Source organism: Sylvia atricapilla, chromosome 5 (assembly GCF_009819655.1).
Source record: "Sylvia atricapilla isolate bSylAtr1 chromosome 5, bSylAtr1.pri, whole genome shotgun sequence".
Lineage (NCBI taxonomy): Eukaryota > Metazoa > Chordata > Aves > Passeriformes > Sylviidae > Sylvia > Sylvia atricapilla.
This window is the reverse complement of record NC_089144.1, coordinates 9693565-9713701: the sequence shown is the minus strand read 5'-3', so window position 1 is coordinate 9713701 and position 20137 is coordinate 9693565. Positions and strand designations below refer to the sequence as shown.

Sequence of the window (20137 nt, the reverse complement as noted above, 5' to 3'; positions counted from 1 at the left end):
ATCCCACGACAGAGGCATGTTCTAATTAGAAATGAGCTTTATTTTATCTCATTCATCTTTCCTTAATATCTCTCCCCTCTTCAAGCTTTAGCAAAGTTAAGAAGTTGCCTTTGCCAATCAAATACTCATCTAAAAGAAGCAAAATGGTAGCACTTACTTCAGAAGACAATAAAACTTAAAGACCAAATAATTATTACAGATATTGACACTTATGGTAGGCATATATGTAAAAACTAATTCTTGCCCAAACTTTCAGAAGGCAGTAACCTTCATTCAACCAACTGAGAGTCCACATTCTTTCATATGCTTATTAAAATACAGAGCATTATTGGTTAATGATTAGGAATATGGACGTATACATAAATTTTTAGGAACCACATTCATGTGCATTTTTGTTAGCACCAAATTAGAATAACAGGCATTGCTGACATCTGAATTGAATATAATAGTTTTGTAACTTTTCACTCAACTAGCTTTTTGAAATACATGCTATGGGAAAGCAACATCCTGGAGTGGGTAACAACTAGAATAGAATTCAGAAATGCAACATGGATTTCAGTAAAGTCATAGGTACAATCCAACATCTGCAATCAGATTAACCAGAGTGGCAAGTGAGGAATTTGGAACAAGTATGACATAGTCTTTGGAGTTATTACGTGGTACTGAAGGCATATGGATATCAAAATTAATTTTAAATTACTTAAAAAAAATATTTAGTATTCAACAAGACTTAGAATCTCTTTTTCAGACTCAAGTTCATTTGCTGAAAACTAATGTTGAAGTGCACATAGGAAAACATATAAAGTGAATCATTTCAACCAACATCCACAGCGGATTGTACAACCTGGCAGTCTCTTCCCTATGCCTGCACAAACTAACAAATCCACAAATATTTACAGTTTTATTTTATTAAACATCTAGACAGAACAAAAAGGAAAAATTAGAAGAAAACCCACTGAGACAAATCAGGGAAAGCCCAATTACCCTCACTGCTTTGGGCTCTCTATCACAGCCTGAAGAGGAAGTTTTCTAAGTGTTCTGTGATAACCTAGCCACATGATTTCTGTTACACTTAGTGAGAACTAAGCAGGGTTTATCCTGCTTTGAGAGATTAATGTATTAATTTTTATTAATTCATTTCTTTAATTAGAAAAATCTTGATCCACATATCACTTTCATATCCGTGAACTAAATTTCTGCAAGATTAATCAAAGATAGCTTTTAATATAGTGCACTATGCTTCACCAAATAAGATGGCATGGTATTACTACTTTGCTTTCAAAATTAATTACTCTTTAATCCCATTGTGTACCTCTGGCTAAAGTTTTTCCCTGGGAATTCACTTTCTGTTATTTTTAAACCACCTTCTACTTTATACACCAAAAGATTATTTCTTCTTTGTTGAATTGTAGCTTATTATTTCCTGTCCCAAGAAATAATCTTTTAAAAGAGAGTATGAGATGGGAAAAGTTCCATTTAGATACAAGAGAAAAAAAAATTGTTTTAATTTCTAGCCCTGAGAGTTAGTAGGAGGAAAAAATCCAATGACACTGAGGATGCACTCTAAATTTTGTAGTAATTTCCATGGCATTGTACCCTTGACAAAGATTCTGTTTCACTCAAGTATTTTTATTTATGTGAGCTGTCCAACTTAATAAAACTCCTAGTCACAGCAAAAGAATGCTATATATAACAGAAATAAACAACTGTATCTAATGGTGGAGCTGTTCACAGAGGCTAGATGCTAAATCCTCTAACCTGACTACACACATGACACAAGTCTGAATTAATTCAGGAAACACTCTCCCCCTGAATTATGCTTTTCTAGAGGAGATGCTTTAATCCAAGAAGGAACAAATTCTACTGTTCAAGCAAGAATTAATTTGGAAAATGCGAGTGGCCCCAGTTAGTCCAAGTAATTTTCAGTAAAATTAAAAATAAACCCCAATGCTTTTTGAGATTACATATTAGCTATCTCCTGAGATTTAAAGCAATGTGTCAACAATAACAGAAATTATTGCTACAATTTGAGACATCGAAAAGCCTCTTACTTTTAATCTCAAATTAATTTTAAGAAATTACTGAAAGAAGACTTAATTATAAAGACAGAGTCACTGGAAAATGTGCCAGTGTGTAGCTCATATATGCAAGGTAACTGAATGCACATATTTTGTTGTTTATAATGTCTGAAGAAAGGAGACAGTCCACAATTTTCAGACTACATTTACTATTTATTTACAGTAGCATCACAAATATATCTGCTACTGGTGAATATTTTAAAGTAAGAATAACTTTAGAATACAAAATTATTGGTGTTTTTAAAAATATTTTGCTATTATAAAGTTTTTCATACACCAAGACACTGAAACTAAGAGACCAGGCAAAACCATTCATCTAAACAGAGCTGCACAGAAAAGAACCCTCTGAAGGACAAACTCCCTGTCTACACATTTCAGTTTTTAACCACCCCCACTCAGCTTGTGATTGACTATGGAAAAAGTCAGAAGAGTACAGGATGATTTAAAGCAGGAAGTGAGCTTCCCAAGTCTGCTGCTGTCTTGGGATGCCATGAAGCTGTAAGAACAGAGCAAGATGAAACATGTACAAGCACATAGCAGAGATTTAGAATTCAGGACTAGATTTGAAGTTTAACAACAAACTTGCAGTGAGAATGTTTATGAAAAAGCCAGACTATATTAAAAACAATTAAGGATGGCAAAATCTAGCTTTATGCAAGTCAAATATTCCTTCAGTTAGCAAGCAGTCCCACAGCAATCAATGCAGAGGTATTAAAATAACACCATCACAAGTACAAGAGGCACTGAAACATCATGCATTCCACCAAAACATACCTGCCAACCCTACAGATTTTGACAGAAGGCAACCTCCCTTACTAGCTATCTTTTTCTACCAACTGTAGATCAGCTGATAAAATTAGTCAGTTTGACAATGTCCCAAACCGCAAGTCCTGAATTTGGGAGCAATTTCATGTCATAAGCCCTGCCTTTTTTGCTGTGCTGTGCCCTTCTTTCCTCAACAAATTAGTCCCCCAGAGCAAGGACACCCCAGCAGTGCATCTTTAGGAGGCTAGAGAGCTGAGATTTGACTCAAGTCTCCGTAAATTCAGCTTCATTTATTAATTCAGGTGTCCTGACTGTCAACTCCTCCCAGCAGCGTAGTGCAACATAAAGCACTCACGAAGTATCTGCCAACAAAAGAAGGGACAGCAGCTCTTGCGCTGAGACTCTGACTCTCACTGGCAGAGAATCTGGAATCATCATTCCTCTTTCTACACCGATGCTAAAAGAGCAGTCTACCAGGCTCCCACTTACTCTGTACCTCTTTTTTCTTGACTTACAGCAAAAAAAGTCAGGTATTACAAATCCCCTAGCACAGCCTGAATAATGGTGACCATGGATGGATGCCACTTTCACACCACAGGAAAACCTATGCAACCATGTAACAAGACAAGACAAACCATCCAAGAAACATTTCCCAAGTTCACAGACTCATTCTCCTCAGACATCCTTCTGCAGTCTGACCTTGAGAGAGGGTAGGGTAGAAATGATCTTCATCTTTAGGCTCACATTCCCGCAACTTTTTTTCCAGGCACAACACACATCAGAGAACAACCAAAAAATCTGCACCTAACCTGTCACATGAAAGTCATGGGACTTTTGGCCAGTGGCAAAAACATTAACAGCTGGAGCTGAAAACAACAGGAAAAGAATCTGGCCAAACTAGCTGCATAGAGTTAAGAGCTCCCTGCTGAATTTCACTGCTACTGAAAGTAACATAGAAAATAGAAGTTCAGACGAGACAGTGCAGCTGTCCACCAGTCCCCAGACTAGAAACTGTATGAGTCTGTAGCTTCATCTACTCTACAAGAGCAGTCACTTGGAGATGGCAATCTACTTGAGTGTACATCCACAGCTCAAAATTCAGGTAAACTTGCAAAGACAAACAGTTCAAACAATAACTCGTTAAACACTTGTGGGGCTGGAGCTGTGTTGCATTTCAAACCATAAACTTAACAGAATGCACACACGTGACTCCTGAAGATCTACGGAAAAGTTTTCAACTACTATAAAATTATCAATGGAAGTGTTTGACACTTAATCTCACCATCATTGTAATAAGCTCTCTCCCACTGCTATCCTCTAACAGATGTCTACATCCTTCTTGTAGACTCCACTTTTATTTAAAAGGCAGGGACAACTATGCAAATGGGTTTACAAAACCCCACAACCACAAATAGTTCCTTAAGTTGCATCTTGACTTGTGAAGAAATTTAAAAGAATTAATTCTCAAACTCTTTACTAAACTTCAGCAAAGCCTGCATTAACTTAGGGGCAAAAAGTGTCTTCTACACAAGAGCAGCATAACATTAAACAGCAAAATAACACTAAGTTAAGAGAACTTGATTAATCTGTACTCAAATAACCCTTTCCTCTTAGCTCCATCTTTACAAAAACTCAATCGGCTTGTGCAAAGGTCAATTTGCTACTTTTCTACTAAGCACTTCTCAGTAGCCCTTGAAGAGACACAAATACTGATTTTCAGAAAAATACTGACAATGAACCACAGGTTACTGAAGTAGAAGAAAAACTGTATCCATGTCTGACATTTGTGAAATAACACATGTTCAAAAAGGATTTTTTTAAATATATTTTTAATGCAACCTACCTGTAGCTTTGCTAGCTGAGCTGTGCGAGACACTATTTTGTTGTAGGGGTCAACAATTTTGACTCTAATTCTAAAAATAAGAGGAGAGAATTATTCATAGCAGTGTTAAAAAATAGCATTATAGAACATAAGAATTTGTACTTTCTAATTGCATAATGAATGTCATACCTATCAACAGTGCTTTGTAGAGCACCAATTCTAGTTTGCATCATTTGGAGGACACCTGCAAAATAAAGCAGATTTTTTACATGAAACATTCATCAATTATAAAAAGAGTTTTTCTTCAAATCATAGTAACTACTGCAGACTACTTTGGCAAAAACCAAAAGCCGTTTCCCCCTTTATAACAGAGCATCAGAGAAACCAAAATTAGTAAGCATATTGGGAAATAAACTGAGCAGGTCATTTACTGAATGCTGTGGAAAATGTATTGGTAGAGAAAATAAACCCACAGAATAAATATCACTCCAAAATCCATCACGCATGAAGTTTCAAATAATATTTAGAGGATGTTACTTTATAAGAGAATGTTGATCAGGACTGCAGCTCAAATTACATAACCTGGTATAAACACCTGAACATGATTTATAAAAATGGCACAACCCATTTAACACTATTTAGTGACTAGGACAAAGAGAACTGAGAAGATAAACAATGCTATTTCAAGGTTTTCTTCCTGGGCATGAGCATCTTCAGCAAAAAGTAAGGTATCAATGTCATTGTAAGGTCATCTAATTTAGATTAGAAGCAGAGCAAACTACTCTAATCATGTTTGTTCCACATTAGTTTGGCAAAGCGGCACAAAGAAAACCAACAAGCATGCCTGTTCTTTTCTTGGTAAATTGCAAACAAAGTAGTAGGGGACAGGAGTCATTTGTGCAATACAGAATCAGCCTGCTGAGAATTTAATTAAGTTAGACAAACCCAGGCCTATGAAATTATTTTTGTTCCAGTTACTGTTAGCGTTCTAAAACATACTACATTTTTGCAAAGCCCTGTTTACAAGCATGCCATCATTAAATTAGATAAGACTGCAGCATGATACAGTAAGATGGAAGACAAACAAAACTACTGCTAATAGTTATATTCTGGTTGTCCTGTACTGTGACTGCACCTCACTGGTTTTATACAGACATATAAATTCTCATCTTCTCCATATTTCAGAACTATTAGCTTAGTGACAGGCTCGTGTATTTACTGTTATTTATACATGGTTTGGCACACAACAGATCATGAGGATGAAGATATGAGATACAGTGAAAAGCTGGCAAAACAGGCTGCATTGTCTACCCTAGAATGCAATAATGGGGGAGGGCCAGTGGCACAACACTGCTGCATCTTTGCAGCAATATTGCATGGCTGCAATATTGCTATTAAACATACAACAGCCCTCTTCCCAGAGGACAGAATAAGGATGGGTGAAAAGGCACTCTCCCCTCGCCACTGGCTGTGGAAGATACATGATGATATAATTTAGCCTATCTTAAAATAACAGGTAGCTCAAGATATCTGCTGAACTACCTATAGACAGAAAAGAATATACATACCAGAGCTGTGTACAATTTAAAAAAAGTGCACAGGCCTAAAAAAGACTCTACAGGCTGGGTGTACCAATTTGAAATGTCCAGTGAGATTCACCTGCACACATCCAAACGACTATGCATGCTGTGAATTAGCTCCATAATCTTCACTTGTTAACTTACTTGATAAATATACCAAGAGCTATACATTTCTAACACCACAATTAAAAAATCTGTTGGCATTTACCTTTTCTTTTTCTTACGAATCTCGACTCAGTGCTTCCTTTAAGAGCATAATCCCAAGGAAATGGAAAAACTTCAACAAATTTGAGGTGAATCGGATTTTATTTTTACTTTGCCACATTAGTTGTAAAACATGCATTATTTACAACCTGCCTTATAGAAATGTTTCCTAATTGAGTAGTTGTTTTGAAGTACATAATTCTTTTCTCAGAGCAAATTTAGGAAGGAATGCCTTCAGAAACAACCATTATTTCAGAAAACAGAATTCCACTGAGCACAAATTGCTGAAGATTGTTACTGGGAGGTATTTATCAGTCACAAGACAGACTATACATTCCTGTCTACTTCTTTCCTGGAGAAAGAGCGCGTATTTCTGCATCTTGATTCTCCAACTGTTTAAAAAGTTATTCAGGACCTACCATTACTAGATTAAATAGCTATTTCTTTAATTTTACAGCTATATGCAATTACTGACACAAAACAGCATACCCAAACAGCTCCAAACACTAAGGATATAACTATCAGTAATCAGAAACTTTGGTTATGCTAAAACCTGAAAGCAGAAAAAGAAACTAAGATAAATTATTTACTAAGTTACAAAAAGGACAAGGGAATATGCTATAGAGATTCTAGCATGCTACAGAGGTAAATATCTGTCTGCACAAAAAAAACCACCACAATAGCAAACCATATGACCTTCTCAGCAAAGTGACAAAGAGCAGAATGGCAGGTTTAATGAACTCCTGGCACAAGAACAATATACTGCAACCATTTTCTATACAGAGTCAACTGTTCCTAAGCAAGGCATTTGAAAATCAGCAGTTTATGTTAAATTCCACATCTCAAACAGTGGAATAAAACAAAGGTATGTATTTAACTTAGTAGCCCTTCAGTAGTAAAAAATACCTCAACATGGCTTAGATTATGTGTTATAGCCACTTTGGTTAAGATGTGCAAACTTTGCAATACATACATATGCAACAGAAAAAAATTGGTGCTTACGGCAACAGATACCCTCCAACGTTGCAACAAAATTAGGCTTAGTTAGAAAAATTTATTAAAAGGTCAAGAAAGGCTTTATTACTAAAGTTGCTCAGAACATTATCAAAACACATTTTCCTATGAAGCAGCTACTCCAGAGAAGTGTCAGCCAAATGTTCTCCTTGGAGCTCCATCTACTGACGTTAAGAAAAAGAAAAAAAAAAAAAGCTGCCACATGTTACTCCTCAGAAATCAGATCTGGAGCTTTAACACTGGAGGTAGTGAATGATGCTCCCTGCATAGATCCTAAAAGTGTTTCCCCCACTGTAAGGATAGCTAGCATAATATAATAATATTTACCTTCCAGGGATTCAATTCCAGTTGCTTGGGCCAACAGATCTTCATGTCTTGCAACAACCTTAAAAAACCAAATATAAGCATCAAAAGAGAAAAATGGGCATGAGCCTAAAATTACATGAGCCTAAAAGAAGTATTAAATATATCACATCATTCCTATATTAGGCATTTAAGTATCAGCATCCCTACATTAGCCAAACACAGGAAAAAGCAGGTACATCTTACAGGAGAAAGGGTTTTAAGAACACAAGATGTTTTAATTCACAAGAGCAACAAGTTCAGAATGAGAAGAGGGTCAGTACTTAATTAAGATGTCCAGCAACGCTGCACATCTTAATTAAAGCCAGCAGAGCAATCATATTTCAACACATCTTCATATTTAATAATAACTGTAAATGTGAATTTATTAATCACACCATAATAATGTATATTTTTTTTCTATTTATGACATTTATAAACTAGTTCCCAAAGAACTTACCAACTGAGGTAGGGAGGAAGCAACTTTGAAACTAACATGCAAGCTTTAAAAGTGTTCTCATGGCAATGTCTACTGTGGATTTATGATTTCTGCATAGGAAAAGTCCTCTATCTAAACTCAAAAGCCTTTCTGAAGGTTTAGAGGCATGTTAACATAGGTTACATCTATGTAGCTGAAGGTAAGTCTTGGGGCTTATGCTACTCTTCAGCACACAATGTAAGGGTGCAAGTCCTCCCTATCTTCTCACAACACCAAGCTGAAACACGGCCTCAAGTGATTAGGATAGTTAACACAATCATTCGGGAAGAGTCTTCCTTCTTAAAAGGAAAACAGCATACAGCTATAAGACTACAAAAACTGAAGCAGTACATGGCTGTCTGGCAGGAGTACTAAATGTGGGCTTAACTGAGTTGTCAAACTCACTACTAGTTTAGCTGCAAGTTGTACCTTGAATAACTGCTTCCAGAGGACACTGGGCAATTTCACAAGTTACAAGCTCGTATGATTACTAAGTTTTTGACTAGTTTATATCAGTCACCCCACAATAACAGGTATGCTTTAAACTTACTTGTAAATGCAGCTCTTTATCCAACTGACTGATACCTTGAGCAAGTTTAGCCAGTTGCTCAGCTATCACAGCCTGATGGATGGACTGGGAAGTGTAAGCTTTCACATCAAAGTCTTCTCTGAAGAAGTCAGCATAACATTCTGAAAAAGGATATAGATTTTATATTCATGGTTCAGAAGAATTAAATAATATTTCTAGCCGTACAGTGTACAGTTCTCTGACCTTCAATTTCTTCAACGTAACAGTGAATGTCCTCCACATCACATATTACAAACGTCAGAAGAGACTACAATAATGAGAAACAAGTTTGCAACTGCTAACTGAGGTTCGTGTTTGTTTTGGGGTTTTGCAAACAGTGATAATGACGTATGTTTCTTTTATTCCCCACACCCTTCTCTGGAGCAGAACAGACTAAAAAGTATCAATACCTTATTTTCTCAAACTTTACGGTGTAACCAGGGTGAAGCTGTTGAGCCTGCACCCATAACCAAACACACTAGTCAGTGAAGACAAGTAGCATGAGACAAAACTTCATGAAATCATACCGGATTTCGACAACGGTGTGAGTTTACAAAACAATTATAAAATTATACTGCAGTTATGACTCTGGATCAAGCCAGACCAGAGTTCTCAGGCAGCTACTCTTAATTCGACAAAGCACTTTCGCCTCTCCTCCTAGTGCAGTTTTTCCCTCTGGGAGCGAGCGAGCCGCAGCGCACACTCCGCACACCGCAGACCCTCCGGGGCGCTCGCTGCTCCGCCCGACCTTCCCGAGACTCGCCGTGCGGGGCTCCCCGCCCGCCCGGCCCCACACCGCCCCCGCAGGGCACCCTCCGGGCCTCCCCGGCGCCGCGGTGCGCTGCCCCCCGAGCCCGCGGCCGCGCCTCACCGTCCGCCCGCAGCTCGGCGAGCGCCGGGGCGGGGGCGGCCCCCGCCTCCTCCATGCTGCCGGGCCCAGCGTCACTCCCGGACGCGGCGCGCGGCGATGATGGCGAAGGCGCGCGACGGAGCGGGCGGCGGCGGCACGTGGGGAGCGGGGCGGCGGCGGCACGTGGGGAGCGGGGCGGCGGGAGCCCGGCCGGGACGGGGGAACCGGGCCGGGATGGGGGAACCGGGCCGTGAGGGGGGAACCGTGCCGGGACGGGGGGAGCCGGGCCGGGATGGGATGGGAGCCGGGCCGGGATGGGATGGGACGGGGGGAGCCGTCCTGTGAGTAGCCGGGCCGGGGGGAGCCGTGCCGGGATGAGCCGTGCTGTGAGGGGCCGTGCCGAGAGGGGCCGTGGTGGGGGGGGGGCCGGGCCGGGCCGAGATGAGCCGGGAGGGGCTGTGCCGGGAGGGGCCGTGCTGTGAGGGGAGCCGTGCTGTGAGATGAGCCGTGCCCTGAGGGGCCGTGCCGGGATGAGCCGTGCTGTGAGATGAGGGGCCGGCCCGGGGGGAACCGTGCCCTGAGGGGCCGGGCCGAGCCGAGCCGAGCCGTGCCGTGCGGGAGGAGGCTGTGTGGGGATGTCTGTCCTCGGCACACTGCGAGGCAGCGGCTTCTGGCCGGACGCTTCACCAGAAGGGCTGCGACTGCGGTGCTCTGCAGCGTGGACTGTGTGAAGTAGCTGAATGACGAACGTTTCAGGCGCTGTTTGTTTTTCCAGATGCTGAACGGGCTGTTAATGATACATGATTGAGAGAGAAACCAAAGAATGCCAACTAAAAGATCCCATGGATTTGTTTCATTCTGGACAAGTTGTAAAAATATGTGCCCCTATGGTCCGTTATTCAAAGTAAGTAACTGTCACGCCAGCTGTTTTCAGTGTATTTTTTCTGTTTAGATACTTGTTTCTCAAATTTATCTTGACTAAAAATGGGTGATTACCATATCTTTTATCTAAGACAGAGGTAGATGTGGGACGTTTCATTTTACATATTTTCACATCTAATACTCAAATATCCCCACAATACTTCATGTTAGAACAGCATTTTTGGATTGCTAATCAGAAAAATGGCTTAACTATTTACCTCTTAATCTTCATGTGTCTGCAGGTTGGCATTCAGGACCTTGGTTAGGAAGTACAGTTGTGATTTGTGTTACACACCAATGATTGTGGCAGCTGATTTTGTGAGATCTGCAAAGGCCAGAGACAGCGAATTCACAACAAACAAAGGTATTATTTTTAATAAACCATTGCCTTGTCAGAATGTTTTATGTGGTCATGGGCCAAATGAGTGAAGTCGGTCACATAACTTGACACCTGTTAACAATTTTGGTGTAGTGTCTGATTATAAAGACACAGAACTATTCTAAGTGAGAGTTAGCACAGTCCAGTGATAGTGGTTCAAATGAAATAGTGGGAAACCTTGTCTCCACCTGAAATCAAGGCCTCCAAAGTGATTTATATCTGTGGGGTTTGACCACACATAGCTGCTCCCTCATTCCTCCTTCATTCTCCCAGCAGCACTGGGGGAGAATAGGAAGAGCAAATGCAAGAAAAATTCATTTGTCAAAATAAAGGCAGCTTAGTATGTAAAGGAAAGAAAACGGGAAAGAAACAAATAAAGGCAATCATTTCCTACTAGCAGACCAATGCCCAGACACTGTCCAAGCAATAGTCACTCTGGAAAAAAAAATCCATGTCCCAACCCACTTTTTTACTTTCCCTGTCATTCCAGTTTCCTTGCTGAGCTTGATATTCTACAGTATGGAATACTCCTTGTTTCTGTTTGGGCCAGCTGTCATAGCTTTGTCCACTACAAACTTCTTGCCCACTCCAGTCTGTTTGTTGGGGGAAAGTGAAAAAAAACAGGAAGTTTTGACACTGTGCTTGTGCAATGCAACAACAGCCAAAACAACTGTGAAGTATCAACACTGGGTTTATCACAAAATCCAAAATGCAGCACCATGGAGGCTACTATAAATGAACTTTAAATAATTTTGAAAAGTATCCCCACCACAGCTAGACCAGGTACAAGATGACAGTAAGATTCTTTTTCTAGAAGTTGTTTCATGTGTGTTTCAGAGACAAATGTGTAACTCGTTGCCAGGAAAAGTTTTCTAGTCTCTAGCAAAAATAAGAGTGTTACTAAAGGTGAAAAAAGTAATAGACCAGCCATTGATACAATAGAGTCAAGGACTGACAAAAGAAGAAGGGTTTCATATTAGCCAGATTGGAAAGTGGAAGGGGCTGTTGAGACATGAGCTCAAGAAGGCACAAAAGAGATCAGAAGTTTAGCGTGGCTGGGGCTGAGGGGGAGAAGCAAGGCTTCTGGCATGGTACAGAAACAAAACCAGAACACCTATAAAAAGAAGAAGTACGAGGGCTTGTACAGTGTCATGGCTGTAAAGAGATGTGAAGTATGTGGGAAGAGGTGACAAAAACGATACAGATCTGTTGGCATGAAGTGGCTGCAGCAGAACAGCGTGACAAGGGATGTACGAGCATAGGCTGCAACTGGAGGAATGAAAAGCGCCGCTAACGCGTGAGTAAGATCAGGATGTAGAGTCTATAAAGTGGGATGATTTAGTCTATTCAGGCCACAGAATTTTTGGTTTCATAAGTGTATATTTAATAGGGAAAGTGTATTTCACCGTTTTAGCATTGACTATGTACTATGGTGCATTATTCAGAGATAGAACAGAGCAATAACAGAGAAAATTCGTATTGGAAAGCTTGTGAGTGGAATGCAACTTCAGAAAAACCATGAATAACTCATTGTATGTAAAAATAAATGAGTAAGACTATAGCTGACTCAAATATATACGGCTCAAAGCTCCACAGTTAATAGTTTGTGCCCCTTGAATTTACTTACACTTCTGATCTACACAAAGTGCAGTGGCTTTGAAGTTCCACAGGTCAGATATGGAGTGTATTCTGGGGGTGCTGGGACAGGGAAAGAGGAGATGAAATGTTCTAGTGTTGTAAACAACATCTTTTCCCTTCACAGTTCTTTTATGCTGTCCTTAATTTTACAGGCCTGTAAAACATTCTGCCTCATGCTTTGACCTGATTATAGTACTTACATTATTAGCATTTATACTTTTTGTGTGGTTTTATGTTTAACTTGCTGGTTGTTTGGGGATTTTCTCTTCTAATTAGTGGAGTAGGTTTGCAATTCATGTTTTACGTTTTCTTCTGCCATTAATGTTTCTTTGTTGTGTATTTCTTTGATAGAGATAAGTGTTCTTTGTGGCTGCTGCTAAAAATTTTTCTGTGGCTAGACTCAGTATTTTTATTACTTAAAGCTCAACAAAGAGAAACTAGGCATGTGGGCTTATTCTAGAATATTAGCTATAACAATGTAAATCTCTTCAGCTAGAGCACTGGATAAAAGGGACACTTTTGAAAATAAGCATGCAAATTTTTTTTGCATGCTGTATTTTTAGGTAATTTCTAGGAATGTCTCAGCTTGATTGAGAGGGTACTGGTGGCCTTTCTTACTTAATCTCTACCATTTCGATAGCTACTTATTTTCCTCTAAAACAGAAAAATGTTCAGAAAGCACTTGTGGTCTCTTCAGTACAAGAAGTGCACTTGTTTTGTGCACTTGTTGGATGATCTCTTTCCATCAGTGCTCAGATATCATGCTGCTGCTTCTTAACTACAGCAATTGTTTACATGGAGAGTGAGTGCTAAGACTGCTTGAGATATTTGAGATGCCTTTAATGCAATGCAGTAGCTGTAAAAGAGGAGAGCATATTCCAAATGACCATCTGGCTCTCTGCAGGAGCTTAGTAAATCACAAGTAGTTCAGCAGACCCAAGCTGAGGAGCACTGGCACTTCAGTTTCTCACTTGAGACAAAGCTGCTAGAGCTGCTTCTGCACACATGTGCTCGTTCCAACTCTGCGTGTCACGCTGTGGATGAAAAACAGCAATGTTGGCACAGAAAAGGAGAGAATTATGGGCTGGGATGAGGAAGGGCAAAGCTTGTGGGTGTTTTAATTCCTGAAGGTTCTGTAAGCAAGTTTCCCACCTGGCAAGACAGAGAGCCATGTCAGCATAGCAAAGGGGCAGCATGCAAACAAGAAGGGGTGGGCTAGGAGGGGAAGCATGAAGGCTGCTGAAAATTAGAGAATGCCTAGTTTCATAGATGGTCTTTGTGAACTATTAGCAACAGACCAGTTTCAGCCAGAAAGTGTATGTTAAGCCAGCAACTGTGTAGGACACAGGATATTTGTCTGAATTCCATCTCTGTAATAGACATACTCACTTAGTAAGTAACCGCTGGCCAGTTGTCTTTGTTTATTTGTGATTGAGGGCTTACAGAATCACAAAATAGATGAGCTTGGAAGGACCTCTATAGGTCATGTTATCCAGCCACTCTGCTCATGCAGGGTCACCTATACCTGGTTGCCTGGACCATGGTCAGACAGCTGTAGAATATAGCAAGAAAGCATTCAAAATCTAGAACTCATTCTTTTTATTTTCTGGGAATTTTTAAATCTCCAAATATCTTTTCATTGGCATAGGTGACCACCCACTGATTGTTCAGTTTGCTGCTAAAGAAGCACAGGTTTTGTGTGATGCTGCCCGTATCATCTGTCCTTTTGCGGATGGAATAGACCTAAACTGTGGCTGTCCTCAGAGGTAAAGTTTTGAAAAAGCTGGGTAAACACAATGAAATAACTAAGAGACTAAAGAATGCTGGTCTTCCTTTTCATCATAATTTCTATCTTAACCTAAGAATAGATTCCAGGAGAGTAAGAGCTTTTTCCCCTGTCAGAAATATGGTAAGGCACTGTTCTGAGTGTTCCCAGAATCCTGTCACCCTGGTGAGACTGGGAAAACTATATGTATTTGCCAACTTGCTTTTTTTTCATTTCTGACATACTGAGTATTGGCTCAGAAGGGTCCATCCCTTCTCAAGAACTGTCAAACATGTACTACCAAAAAAAGCTTGCTGCAAATAATTCGCAGAGTGTTTTGAATCATGATGTAGCAATTTCCAGAATAATGAGGCAAGTCTGTGATGTCTCAAACTTCTGCAAGTGAAGGATAGTCTTTAAAATAAAATTATACAGATTAGGAACTGAAAATAATTTCTTCCATCTTTTATTAAATTTATAAGTATAGTGAACTAGTCATGTACTTCTCACTTAAATTGATAAAGATTTTGTCTTGACAGTGAAACAGAGTAGTAAGATTCTTCCTAACTGGTTCAATTGAGAGCCATCTATTTTATGTTTGTCAGCCAGTCTTTTTCTAAATGAAGACCTGAAAAATGTGAGAAAGTATAAGATTAAATTACAGTGCAATTACTTAATTTCTCTATTCTAATTGGGCTTTCTTGACTTAAAACTATAGTATTTGAGAAGACTTCTGGAGAGATCTGAGGCTTCTCCATGGAAGCATTGGGTTGGTTTTTTTTAAGCTAACGACAGCTATGTCAAACTATCTATACCTTTTAGGCCAAAAATACATGCTTACATTTGAATCCTTTGTTTCTTGTGCATGTTAGTTTCAAAATAACAAAAGTTGGTTTACTTAATGTACCATTATAAGAAAAATTATTTTAAAAACTACTGTGGTTAAGTGGAAGCAAAGGTTATTTTTGCCAGTCAAAATAGTGAGACCAGAGTATCACTAAAATAATAACCTCACTTGCACTTCAAAAAACCCTTCTTTCCATCTGAAGTTGTTTAGAAGAAATCCATGACAAGGGGAAGGGGAAACATCACATTCTTTTATGCAGGCACTGTCGATTAATTTTTAATTTATCTTCCTCATGAGTCCATTCAGTGAACAGAAAAATTAACCTAAAGAGAGTAGTAACTTGTCCAAAGTTCTAGTAGCACGATGGAAGACTGAACCAGTTGTACCAAACTGCTAAAAATGATTGATCTACAGTACTATCCCTGCCTACTTAACCACACATTCTGAAGATCATAAAGAAAGAAACTGATGTATGTGACTGATACTGATCTGCATTTCTTCAAATGTAGTTCTTTTTCTTTTAAAGATGGGCGATTTCAGAAGGTTATGGTGCTTGCTTAATAAATAAACCTGAGCTTGTTAAAGATATGGTGAAACATGTACGGAGTCAGATCGACAACCCTAAGTTTTCAGTATCTATTAAAATAAGGTAGGTCTAACTTAAGTGCTGTTTGTGGTACACGGAAGAAACCTTTTTTTTTTTTTTTTTTTTTTTTCTTAAAGAATTTAGTGTAATAGTAATAATAATTGTAATTCTGTTAATGCAATACTACAAAATTACACTACAGTAATTTCCTTACATGTGAAGACCGCTGAGATTTTTTGACTCGGATATCTGGGGCAGGTAATGCAAAACTTAGAACTAGCACAGCCTTTGATTACTTACCCAGATAACATACTGTAAGCTAGAGTTCTCTTGCAATCCAAACAACATGAAAGTACAAATTAAAAGATTATGGCTTCTATAAAAGAGAAGCAATGCATAGTCTCTATCATCATAAGGATTTGCTTTATGAGCTATTAGAGAGCAGAGCCACAGTTGCAGTTGGGTATAAAGGGATGGGTAACAAAACCAGGAACTGGTCCCATAGCTGCTGTAAGGAATACATTCTGCTTCCCTACATCAGCTTCTAAACTTCTGTAGACTTGTTTAGCATTGCTTTGTGTGCAGCCCAGAGAAGAGAAGTCTCCAGGAAGACCTTACAGCAGACTTCCAGTACCTAAAGGGAGTCCACAAGAAAGATGGAAACAGACTTTGTACAAGGGCATGATGTGAAGGACAAGGGTGAATGGCTTCAAACTGAAAGAGGGCAGGTTTAGATTAGATATTAGGAAGAAATTGTTTACTGTGGAGGTTGTAAAGCCCTGGAGCAGGTTGCCCAGACAAAGAAGCTGTGGATGCCCATCCCTGGAAGTTTGTAAGACAATCTGATCTTGTGGAAGATCCAGTACTTCCCCATAGCAGGGCCATTGGATGGTCTTTAAGGTTACTTCCACCTCAAACCATTCTGTGATTCTATGACCATTCTTGATCCATTATTTAACCATATATGCTATGTGGCTTTTGCTGTTTGTCATTTAAGTTTCCACTCAGTTTCCAGTCCTGCTGGAAAGAGGAACTATTATAAATTAGGGGGGTTTTCCCACAAAATATGCAAAATCATGGCATTGATTTTAGATTTTTTAGCTACCCTTGCTCAATCTGTATAAAATTTACCATGTATATTACAGAGATATGATATAATTGGGAAATGTTAAATTGAGTACCAGTTTCCATGCACTAAACTCATATATCTTGAAAAAAAAACCAAAATCAAGCACTGTTTTCCATCAGTAATACTGTTTTTATACTGTTATTTATGGAAATCTATGATAATTCCTCCCTATGGAGGAGTGCTTTTTATATAGGCCAGGAAACTCACTACCTACTGCTTTCATTCCTTGCAATTTTAGGATCCATGAGGACTTAAAAAGAACAGTTGACCTGTGTCAAAAAGCTGAAGCAGCTGGCGTTTCATGGATTACAGTACATGGGAGAAGTGTAGAAGAGAGGCATCAACCTGTACATTATGATGCAATTAAAATAATTAAACAAAGCATGTCTATACCTGTTGTGGCTAATGGAGACATTAAAACTTTAAAAGATGCTGAAAATGTTCATCACTTGACAGAAGCAGATGGTAAGATTAAACATACTCTATTTTCTAAGTAAACCTACCAGATTTCAAGGTATTTATTTTGGATGTAAGTAGGACATGATTTGAGTGCTTTCTCTCCTTGAGGAGACAAATGAAAGAGGATATTTTGTACGACTTAAAAAACTCATAAGCAGAGTCACTGGTAATCATCAGAACACTGGAGCGCTGCTATTCAAAGCCACAAATAATTATTTCCGAGGCAAATTACAAAAGCTCTGTGATTAATTATGCTATCTCATCACTCAGTGGAGTTCAGGGGGACCTTCAGACATTCTCTCTCATTATGGAGCTGATCACCTTTTAAGGAACTGTAAACTTTAACTTGGAAATATCTACTTCCTGCACACAGGATCAGATTTCTTACAGTAAAAACACAGTGGAAAAGGGATCTATTGTTAAGCCAGATGGTTAACTTCAAGGACACAGTGAGGCAATGCCCTTTCGTTTCAGTCATAAAATTTGGGGGTTTTTGCAGTTATTTAGTCACAATAGATTCCTGCAACTGTCAGTGGTTTCAAGACAGTGTGGAAATTTGGTATATGTTCTGAAAAGGTAATTTGTATCTACAGACTTTGTGTCTTTCAGCTGGAGAAAAAGAGGAAAGAGAACAGTACACATGGCAGGTTTCTGCTGACACTGTACTGCCATGCTGCTTACAGTGACTTTCGCCCCAAATACAGAGCAGGAAGGAAATGCATAATACAAAAAAATGTTCTTACAGTCCAGCTGACCTTCTTCAGTAGTAAAAATATTAAGCATTCCGTTTTTTCTGTCATGGACAATGACAAAAGAAATTTTTCTTTTTTCATCATCCTATTTTTAAAGAAAATACTGAGTGTGATAGATTGTATGTTGATAGTGCAGGAAAACAGAACTCTTAATCACAGAAAAATTAAATAAAACTTGTATGGGTTTATCTGACAGTATGGGACTAGAGTTGCAAATACACTACATGCTTGTTCAGAAAGATTTACTGGAGATCAAGAGTCCTAAAATTTACTTAATTGAGCCATTGAGCTCTTAGTGGAAGAAGGACAGTGAATAGACTGAGTTGCACAGAAAATTACTGATCCTCTTGTGTCTTTCGATTTTAATTTTGTGTTATAAAGGCAATAAATGTGTGTAGCAAATAAAAACAAAGTTTTTATTAGTTGCAGTTTCCAAAGAAGGGAAGAAATGCTTCTGTGACCTGTGTTTTGTTTCAAAATTTCTGGAATGTGCTGATAGGTGTTGTAGATACTGTGAGGTCTGCCTTGTTCAGTGGATTTCTCTGATACAGGTGTAATACTCATCCCCATTGTTCTCCTATTACTACCTGTAAGCTTTGGGTGGTTGTCCTAAGGGGTGCTGTACAAAATCTACAGGAAGATTTAGCATAAAATTCAAACTACAATGTAACTTACTGCTTTAATTTCCAATTTGAAGGTATAATGGTAGCTAGAGGACTCTTGGCAAATCCAGCCATGTTTGCAGGATATGAAGAGACACCTTTTCAGTGCATCCAGGACTGGGTTGACATTGCTCTTGAGCACGGAACTCCTTTTACTTGTTTTCACCACCACTTAATGTACATGATGGAGCGCATAACTTCAAAACAAGAAAAGAAAGTTTTTAATGTCTTATCGAGTACTTCAGCAGTACTAGATTATCTGAATGAGCATTATGGTGTGTGGTAAATGAAGGTATATTAGTCCTGTGTAAACTTGTATTTTGCAATTGTCGATAAACTGTAACAGTTTTAGTTGGGTTTTTACTTTTAGTCACATTTGTATTTATGTATTTTCAACACAGCAAAACATTATCATTTGGATGATACCTTTTTTTTCCTTCCATTTTTCACTCTAGAGAATATTCAAGATTCTACAGATGCGGAATTGTGTTTACAGTTCACTACTGCAGAGGATTGATTATTGTAAGGCCCCAGTAGTTTAATTTTTCACCAGATAATTGCTTACAGCAATATGATTGCAAAACCAAGGCCTTTCTTACATTAAACCTCCTAAAATCAGAACTGCATACAGATAATGACAGTAATTTCAGACCAAAAGAATATAAAGGGAGCAACTATAGAAGTTTTTGCTTCAGATGTAATAATCTTAAAGCCCATCATACTATGCTTTTTTAAACTTGATGTTTCTTTTGCAGTCAAAAACTTTGTAACTTACTTACAATTTAGAAAAATTCCATACTTTTTATAGCAAAAGAAACACAGAATAGTTAAACAATAATGGAAAGAAGGAAGGAGGAAAATTAAAAGGGAAAGAAGAAAAAAGGGAAGTGAAGAGATAGATTGAACTTAAAAGTCTTGTTCTTTAGATTAAGCTAAGTTTGTACTTAAACTAACTAAATTCAGTTTTGTTTGTCTACTGTAGAATAATTGTATGCAAGATTAAATCCCAGAACTTTTTAGGTCAAAGAAAAGCTGACAGATTCTCTCAGTGGGGCTCTTGCAGTCCTTTCTGCCTGCTGGCATGTTGCTTATCAAAGCATGACAGCCACTTGGCTTTGAATCATTATATAGGAGTGAAATAGTGAAAATTAGAACGAGATAATAACATTACACACCAGCTGCATTTGTTCTGCGAGGGAAAATTCACAAAACTGTACAGAACAATTATTTGTAATCAAATAATGTTTTTCTTTATATGTTTACACAGAAATTCATACCAAAAAAGGCCGAGTTTTCTG

At 38.7% G+C, this 20137-nt stretch overlaps 2 protein-coding genes across 2 annotated transcripts in view; one reads left to right on the top strand and one right to left on the bottom strand.

Moving 5' to 3' along the window:
- The window catches only part of COG5 (component of oligomeric golgi complex 5), a 174900-nt gene extending 165113 nt beyond the window's left edge, over positions 1-9787 (bottom strand). The window contains exons 1-5 of the mRNA XM_066318657.1: positions 9723-9787; positions 8834-8973; positions 7791-7848; positions 4855-4909; positions 4687-4756 (exon numbers count right to left, since the gene is read on the bottom strand). Coding sequence (XP_066174754.1) covers positions 4687-4756; positions 4855-4909; positions 7791-7848; positions 8834-8973; positions 9723-9777 — 378 coding nt within the window. The 5' untranslated portion in view covers positions 9778-9787. The remainder of the gene's footprint in view (positions 1-4686; positions 4757-4854; positions 4910-7790; positions 7849-8833; positions 8974-9722) is intronic.
- Positions 9788-10337: 550 nt separating this feature from the next.
- On the top strand, positions 10338-19735 carry DUS4L (dihydrouridine synthase 4 like). The gene is made up of 6 exons (XM_066318655.1): positions 10338-10605; positions 10865-10986; positions 14288-14405; positions 15778-15900; positions 17205-17431; positions 18875-19735. The coding sequence occupies exons 1-6, from the start codon at positions 10502-10504 to the stop codon at positions 19123-19125; spliced, it is 945 nt and encodes a 314-aa protein (XP_066174752.1). The 5' UTR covers positions 10338-10501; the 3' UTR covers positions 19126-19735.
- The last annotated feature ends 402 nt before the right edge of the window (positions 19736-20137 follow it).

Bases quoted from the DNA above. Each gene is read 5' to 3' on its own strand.
- DUS4L (XM_066318655.1), top strand. From the start codon at position 10,502: ATGATTGAGAGAGAAACCAAAGAATGCCAACTAAAAGATCCCATGGAT. The intron at 10,987-14,287 runs GTATTATTTTTA...TCATTGGCATAG, and splicing joins CGAATTCACAACAAACAAAG to GTGACCACCCACTGATTGTT. The intron at 15,901-17,204 runs GTAGGTCTAACT...TTGCAATTTTAG, and splicing joins TCAGTATCTATTAAAATAAG to GATCCATGAGGACTTAAAAA.